General features: G+C 39.3%; 2 protein-coding genes across 2 annotated transcripts; both read right to left on the bottom strand.

Moving 5' to 3' along the window:
• Positions 1-796: 796 nt before the first annotated feature.
• On the bottom strand, positions 797-5,612 carry sle (slender lobes). The gene is made up of 5 exons (XM_018011640.2): positions 5,299-5,612; positions 5,028-5,117; positions 1,872-4,969; positions 1,589-1,807; positions 797-1,528 (listed from the first exon to the last, which is right to left on the bottom strand). The coding sequence occupies exons 1-5, from the start codon at positions 5,327-5,329 to the stop codon at positions 1,070-1,072; spliced, it is 3,897 nt and encodes a 1,298-aa protein (XP_017867129.1). The 5' UTR covers positions 5,330-5,612; the 3' UTR covers positions 797-1,069.
• Positions 5,613-6,953: 1,341 nt separating this feature from the next.
• Positions 6,954-8,212, bottom strand: LOC108616495 (uncharacterized). Its single transcript, XM_018011731.2, has 3 exons — positions 8,020-8,212; positions 7,859-7,958; positions 6,954-7,793 (listed from the first exon to the last, which is right to left on the bottom strand). Exons 1-3 carry the CDS (start codon positions 8,040-8,042, stop codon positions 6,984-6,986), a joined length of 933 nt encoding a protein of 310 aa, XP_017867220.1. The 5' UTR covers positions 8,043-8,212; the 3' UTR covers positions 6,954-6,983.
• Positions 8,213-8,252: the final 40 nt, after the last annotated feature.

Below are 8,252 nucleotides of genomic sequence, written 5' to 3'. Positions count from 1 at the left end.
TGATCCAGTTGTAAATTTGTTAAAGAAGAGTGAAATGTTTCTCACTGCTTCCTATTTGTTTATTATTTGAATTTAAGATTTTAAATAAAAATATATATGACAAATGATTGAAATTATAGATATACAAAATAAAATGTGGACTATCGATATTATATTATAGTCCGATCAAACGCGCAACCTATCGAAAAGAATTTATTTTGCATAATTAATTCACCACACACAAATCGCCCGATGTGAGTATCCGTTTAATTTAAAATTTGGAGGCTTGCAAAATTCCGTACACTATAATATCTCACAAAAACATAAAATTCACCAACAGAAAGCATATCAAAATAGATGCTAACATTTTGTGAACAATTCACAAATTACATTAAATGTAATACCATATAATTCAGCGGAAAATTTTTATTATTTATATTTAGCAGATGCTTGTGGATAAGCTATCGATATAAAATCGACTCATTAGGCACTGTTAGTCGTAAATTATTACTAATATATACATCATAATGGGCTTCAAACAATATTAAAGTTTATTTGCTTTGTAAAAGATATTATTAATTTTTGAAATTTATATTTTAACTTAAATGATAAAATAAATAAAAGACAAAATACCGAAGCAAAAGTAATTTCAGTATGATATATTATATTTAATTTTGAAAAATGATATTCTAAACAAAAAAAAAAAAAAAAAAATATGGCAAGCAATTATGTATCAATTTCAATTTCGATATTTTGATTACAATGTATAATATTTCAAAATATAATTCACAGTATTTAGGGAAAAAATTAAACAGTGTAAATTTGAACATGTTTTTAATTCGCAGGAGGCTCAGCTCGTTTTAAGTATTTTAATACATAACAAATAAAAAATATAAAACTTCAATTCGCTTACTCTAAACGTTACACTAGAGCAACAATTCAAATGCAAGCATAATTCAGTTGTTGAACAATGAACAAAACTTACAAAAATGTATATATACTATATGTAAATTAAATGAATTCAGCCAGCCTGCATGCGATAGTGTTATCAACGAATAAGTAATATATATAATATATAGAGTACTACTACCTATTTGTGACGTCTACCAAATATTTCACGCTTAAAGCGCAACGCCGATTCCGTAGCTGGGTTACGAACCGGCGACGATGCTGACGAAAAGGAAGACGCCAACTTTCTGCCAATTATTTTTACCTCCTTGAAACCGTAGCGGGGCTTGGGTGATTGACGAATCTCCTTGAAATACTTTGAGGTAGGCGTGCACGGCTCGACTTGCACAATGCTGGACGATGTCTTGAATGTTTCAATACGTTTCGGCTCTTTGTTGCTTCTAACTGTGACGTAACCCGCAGTGGTCCTTATACGCCTGGGAGATTGGTGATTCTCTTCGTCTGAGCTCTTCACTGGAGATACTTGAATCAATTTGTTCTTTTTCTGTTTGTTGTTGGTGGATCGCTGCTTCGCCTTCGCCTTTGCGACCTTGGTGTTATCCGGCGGCTGAGGAGATATTTTCCGCGCCAGAGACTGGGGCTGCAAGAGCCGAGACAGGAATTAGACAGTCGAGTATACAATCCAAAACCCACAACTTACATGATTGCTGGCGGTCTCCGGGATGAGCATATGCATAGCATGCTTGATGGCCTGCTTGGTGGCTTGCAGACGTTTCAAATCCTTTTTTATTGTAGTCTTAACGGGTTCTTGCTTAGGCGCGCCTGTTCCCACCTTAGTGGCGTTGTCAGAGCTGCCGCCACAAACAGGTATAGTCTTGGAAATCGTGCGATCCCTTTGCTTTCTGCCCGCTGCAACGCGCTGTAAAGGATGAAAAGTTCATTACAAATTTTTAATTCATCGGATTACGCTTCAGATAGCTCACCTGTTTCTTCTGCTCCAGCTTAGCTTGGTTCGCCGCCAGAATCAGGGTGTCACAATATTCCAGATATTCGTCGCGGCTCTTTGTTGCAGTTGTGGGCAGTTTCTCCTCCTTCTCCGCTTCAACAGTTTCATCTACTTTGCTAACAGTTTTCTTGGGGCTTTCAATCGGCTCTGCTACCTCTTCTTTAATATATTCTCCAGGCTCACGTTCACCCATTTCGATATCACTTTGTAACAACTTATCACAAGTTCCTTCATTGGCTTCTCTCAGCATTTCAGCTGATTCGCTGGCGTGCGATCCGTCGACAGTGCCACAGAAGCTCTTTGATAAACGCTTCCGCTTGGTCCGCTGGCGGCTCTCCTCGGCCAGAGTCTCGATGAAAGATTGTGATGGGTTGACATCGCTGTCCAATTGTTCACTACGACGCTTTAATTTCGGCTTTGGCTGCTTATCGGAGCGGCCCTGTAGATCCTGCACGTACAACGTTTGGCGACGTGATTTCTGGAGCGGATTGAACATCTGGCGCAAGTGTGATAGATCACACGAATCCAGTTCGGATAGAAGAGCCGCCTCTTCCTCACGCTTCTGGTTGGCATGGAATGTCGAGGACTTGCTAGTAGATGCAGCAGCTTCAGCTTTTTCCTCAGGTTTATCTAAATTCGGTTTGGTCTCTTCAGTTTTAACAACGGGCGACTCGGTCAGATCCACCTCGTCATGGGATTCAGCTTCTGATATTTCATCGCCCGAATTGGGCAACTCTCCCTCGCTCACTTCATCCTCAGAATCAATCACTTCACAAAAACTCTTGTTGACAATCTTAGCATCCTTTTGCTCTTTTTCTTCATTGGAACTGACGACAACATCTTCAAGCACTTCGGCTGCATCTTTGTGGATCTTTTGGTCTATGTTAAACTGTATTGGCGGAGCTGTCTTGTTCAACTTATCGGATTTCTGAGGCTTTAATTGTGAACTATCGCATACCGACAAATGCAAACGTTTCTCAAGCTTTTTAGGTGACTTTAGTGGCTGCAGCTGCTCAGATGATTCAAGCTTTTTAGGTGACTGTAGTGGCTGCAGTTGCTCAGATGATTCCTGACATGTACCGATGTCTCCTTTATCATCTACAGGGACTGATTCTTCTTTCGGTTCTTCAATATCATTTTCCTTCATTTCTTGAACTATTTTTATCTCCTTTTCTGTTCCATCGATATCATCATTCTTATCTTTTTCACCGTTCTCTTGCACACTATCATTATCGCTGCTCCATTTTGCTTCCACTGATTCAGCAATATCATCATCATTATTTTCTTTAACATTCTCTGGCTCATCAGCATCATCGCTGCTATCATTAATAACAATACGACGCCTTTTTTTGGTTTGTGGTTCCGGTTCCGGTCCAGCATCTTCGTCAGAAAAATGCAAAGGTGACAACATATCCTCATCCTCTTCATCCTCTAAGCCATGCTCATCCCCTTCGATGTCCAACATATCCACATCCCCATCATCATCTGATACTATAAACGAGAGTTTCTCATCGGCACTATCTTCTGACTGATCATCCGTAGTGTCCTTGCTGCCAACAGATTCGCCATCTACTGGAATTTCATTTGCCGCGATCTCTTCACAAAGGGAGCTATCCATTGAGTCACCAGAGTGATAATCATTAGCAACCTCCACTTCATTGTCAAAATATTCGGCCACAGATGGATCTTGAAATACATTGTCCACGCCATCATCATCATCCTCTTCCTCATCCTCCTTCTCATCTATATACGCTGTCTCGTCGTCAACGACCTCATCGTCACTGTCAAGGGGTGGGGTTGGCAATCTAGGTCTCTCAACAACTGGGTTTTTATCTGATAGAGGTTCTGATAGAGGTTTTATCATATCAATTTGCGGCGGTGGCTGATTCGATTCGTTGGATGCAGTGGACAGAGTTTCGCTCGATGGCATCTCTAGCTTGGCCAGAGGTGTTGAGCTATTGCGCCCCTTTACGGTAATTGACTTCAAAGGTGTTGCGACCTTGGCCTCTGTAAGGTTAAAGAATTCTCCTGCCTCTGCTACTCTAGTGCGTGCTGGAGTTTTCGGAAATTTGGGCTTGACAGTCTCCTCATCTGGTCCACAGTTAGTGAAGACTACGGTTTTAACGGGCTCTGCCTCTTTTGTTCCCAGTAAACGTTTCTTTATGCCTGGTGTTAGATCGGGCAAACGAATGTCATTGGTGACTTCAGCATTACCAGCTGCTGCTTCATCATTCGCTGGAGACACAACGACCGGGTCAACGGGCTTTGGCGGGACATCAGCAGGGGCATCAACAGATTTCTCTATCTCAGCTTTGTCTTCGATAATCTCTGCTTTTGTAGCGTCAGGGTCTTTATCCTTGACAATGGATACATTTGGATCCTTAGTGGACTGTGGCGTCTCTTGCTTGCCGCTCATCAGGATATCTTTGACTTTTACCATAACTTTAATAGTGGCCAAAGCAGGAGTCATAGGATCCTTCGTGGCAGCAGAATCGTTTGATTCTTCAGCTACGCCTATATCAGAGTGCAATGATGTGTGTGCCTCGCCTGGCCCATCTACAATTTCAGAAGCGTTTTCAATCGATTCTTTTGTTTGCTTTTTCTGTTTCTCTTCCGATGAATTTAGTGTATCAAATTGCAGCTGAGTTTGGTTCTTCATGGGCGGAGTCTTCGACATGGAACGTGTCACACGCCGCTCCTCTGATGATGATGATACGTTAAGCCGTTTATTTACATCAGTACCAGTTGGAGTGCGCTTGGAGTCAGCAGCAGCAACAGCAGCAGCTTTAGCCTCATCGTTGCTCCCTTTGATATTATTGTCTGGATTGGGCATACTCTGTGCTGCTGCCGTTTGACTAGCTTCCTCTTCAATTACTTCTTCAGGCAATGGCAACTTTCTGACCACCGACTTGGCAGGGGTGCGCGACGACAGTTTAGTAGCCGACAAGGTCAAAGTTGGGGTAGCTGGCTCTGGCGTTACTCCGCGTGCTAGCGACGCACGGGTAGTCCGAGTCGGAGTTCTCAAATCGGCAGTGGCTGAGTTCAGACGTGTTCGACGCACTGGACGTGGAGATGCTGCAATAACAATACTCAGCATTGAATATGCGCATCAATAATAACGAAATGCACCTACCACGCTCTACAGTTGAGTCTATAACTGGGGTCATGGCGCGGCCATCGGAATCTGGCAGAGCAGAAAGTCGCCGACTTCGTGCGCGAGTTACTGTAAATGCACAATATTCCATATTAGCTGACCTTTATTCATACACAAACATGCTTTCCACAGAAACAATGAAGCAACGCGCTTTCTCTTCGCGTGTGTTTTTAAATTCAAACGGATTTCCTACCGAAACTTTTGTGGAGAAGCAACAAGCTGTAAGCGAAGCATTTTCATTGCAACTTACCACGAGGAGTACCGCCGTTATCTTCGTCCATTTTAATGTTGTTTCTTATTTCTTGTAATCTTTTTCTTTATTTTTATTAATAGTTAAAGCCTTTAAGACAAATTTCTAATTGTGAAATTCGATTGATGAACTGGACGACGCTAATCTTAGAAATGAAATAACCAAGCACTAAAAACGAGCACCGCCAAAATGACATGTGCCTGTATGCGTGACTTCTTGTCAATTTGCAACACTGCTCACAATGTTGAAGAAAACATCGATTAAAAGTTTGGCGCTAGTAATTGATGTAAGCACTACGATTTAAATGAACTTCCACTAGGGAGTCTGAGTGGCCTACTTAAATTATTAAATATGAGCACTAAAACCCATTTTTTCTACATGTATGTAGTTAGGTGCCAAAATGCTTGATGAATACTTACATATATATGTATACTCTTTATTGGCAAAATTATTGCTGTAGGCCATAAATTCAAATTTGACAGTGGTTCTACAATTATAATTCTGGTTATAGCATCCCATACACACACATGCATACATGCATACGATCAACGGCTAATTTTTGAATTTACAATTTGCACAGGCAGCAGAGTTAGGCGGAATTTGAAACAGGCAAATAAATGCTCACGCATACATATACGTATTTTCTTGTGATCAACAACGCTTTCGCCCGCTTACCGTTCCGTTAAATTATCTTGAAGCGCGCTAGCATTTTGCGTGAGCATTGTAGACCCTGGAATCATCGCGAACAAATTTAAATTTACATGTGGGAGCTGATGCTTATGCAAAGAGAGAGGGATAGGATATAACGAGATGAGAATATGCACATATATATATATATATGTACATGCATATGTATGTATACACCCATATGCTTCATGTATCAATGTAAGAATCGCCTGCACACTTTTTCTGTGTTGAAATTTGTTCTGCTTGTACAGTCTATATCTATGAATATAGTATGTATGTATGTACATAGATACATATGTAAATATGCTTTCTGTGGTTAGTGATAAGCTAGAGTTCAGAATCCTCAATGAATGAATACCAATACATATACATATGTACACATTTAGTTATATATTCTACATATGCATGTATGTATGTACATATCACATCATCACATTAATAATATCGTAATGCATTCAAGGTGTGTTTTGATTTTTATATTCAATTTATATGTTGTTATGCATGTACGTATTTTCTTATGTACATACATACATATGTATTTTGTTATATATCATTATGTAGGTATATGTATGTGCATACATTCTTTCGTATGGATGTATGTTTCATATGTATGTAGTTCCTAGTTGGTAGCATAAAACGATTTTGGGTTACGATAGTAAATCAAATTGTATTTATTGTATGTTTCTGTGTAAAGCCTTATCCAAACAATTTTCTCAAGCTCACCGTGCAAAATAATAAAATAAATTAATAAATGTAGGGTTAGGACAGCTCATATAGAGTTGTTAGGTATGGTATAAAAAGATACATATGTATGTATGTATATATGTACATACATATTAATTACATTACATTGCAAACAATTTTTGTATTCAACATTTTTCGATGACCCTTACTGCAAATGTAAGCTATAAACAAATGTACAATATTAACACAAATTACAGCATTAAGTAAATAAAAACACTAATATATACATTCACAAATTAAATATTTATATCATATTAAATCATATTCTGCTTAGCAAACTCTGGGTTAAATTGGCTGTTATATTTTTGTACTATTCGTGGCGTAGGTGCTGGTGTAATGGCTGCTTTGGCTGGTATTGCCGTTTCCTTAGGTGCGAATAACTGTTCCTGGCGCTGTCGTTCCCTCTCCTCACGCAGCAGTCTCTCCTTGCGTAACCTGTTTAATTTATCGCGCTTCGCGTCTTCTGCGGCCTCATTGCTTTTCTCAGATTTACTCCTCTTACGCTTGTGTTTCTTATGCTTTTTGTCGTGTTTCTTTTTCTTTTTGTCTTTCTCATTTTCTCTTTGTCGCTTGGATTCAGGCGAACGCTCTGATGCAGCCAATGACAAAGTTGGTGTGGGTGAGCGATTGCGTCGCTTAGTGACTGCTTGAACAGGAGGTGGCTTTTCTTTAGGGACCAGCGCATTTATCAAGGTTAGTGGATCTTGTGATAACTTTGCTTTCAGTTGGATTTCAGTGTGATTTTCAGTTCGATTTGGGGCCAATTCATACCAACTTCGCACTTTCAGAGCTTCATTTGTGTCCTGGCCCAGGTAAGTGAGGTACCCAATTTGTTTTTCATACTTCTCCTGTTCTTCTTTCTTCTCCTTTTCCAAGTCTTTATTCGTTTTCTTTACATGACTTTTATAGTCTGCAAATAAATCTACTGCGGATGTAACAGTAGAAGTTTGTGTTATAGTTCCTTCTAATGGAATTTTACTGCTTTCTTCATTAGTAGACCCTTTTCTAACATTTTCAGGCAAGCCCGATTGCCGTCGAAGGTAGTTGATGCGCGCCTCGCTTTCCTTAATGGGTTTGATAGAAATTATTGTTGACTTTTCGTTCGATTTATTAATATATTATTACTCACGGCCAATTTCAATTTGTCTAGTCGTTTGTTTTCGATTTCCTGGGCGGCTGCTTCGTCGCGACGTACGCGGGCAATATTATCTTTAGTGCGAACATGCCAGCTAAATATAACAAAATACGAATTAATAAGAGTCGTACTTCATAAAATTTTATTCGCTTTACCGTTTCTTGGGTAAGATATTCATTTTGATGCTGTTGCTGAAAAAATATGCGAATGTAAACAAAACGCGTTACAATGTGAATGTCAAAAACAGTGCTGTGAAACGAATGTGCTGAGCACAAAAATGTACTACTTTTAAATATACTTATAAATTTAAGTTATATTATATGTATATATTTGCTGTTTGCATTGTATCGAAGTGGCTGGTATTTAAATATCATTTTTATTTTAACAC

This window comes from Drosophila arizonae, chromosome 2 (genome assembly GCF_054131065.1).
Source record: "Drosophila arizonae isolate 15081-1271.41 chromosome 2, UAZ_ARI_1.0, whole genome shotgun sequence".
In the NCBI taxonomy this organism is placed as follows: domain Eukaryota; kingdom Metazoa; phylum Arthropoda; class Insecta; order Diptera; family Drosophilidae; genus Drosophila; species Drosophila arizonae.
The sequence above is the reverse complement of the archived record's forward strand: the minus strand, read 5'-3'. Positions and strand labels throughout refer to the sequence as shown.

Bases quoted from the DNA above. Each gene is read 5' to 3' on its own strand.
- sle (XM_018011640.2), bottom strand. From the start codon at position 5,329: ATGGACGAAGATAACGGCGGTACTCCTCGTG. The intron at 5,118-5,298 runs GTAAGTTGCAAT...GTGCATTTACAG, and splicing joins TAACGGCGGTACTCCTCGTG to TAACTCGCGCACGAAGTCGG. The intron at 1,808-1,871 runs GTGAGCTATCTG...CATCCTTTACAG, and splicing joins AGCTGGAGCAGAAGAAACAG to CGCGTTGCAGCGGGCAGAAA.
- LOC108616495 (XM_018011731.2), bottom strand. From the start codon at position 8,042: ATGAATATCTTACCCAAGAAACG. The intron at 7,959-8,019 runs GTAAAGCGAATA...TGTTATATTTAG, and splicing joins AATATCTTACCCAAGAAACG to CTGGCATGTTCGCACTAAAG. The intron at 7,794-7,858 runs GTGAGTAATAAT...AAACCCATTAAG, and splicing joins TAGACAAATTGAAATTGGCC to GAAAGCGAGGCGCGCATCAA.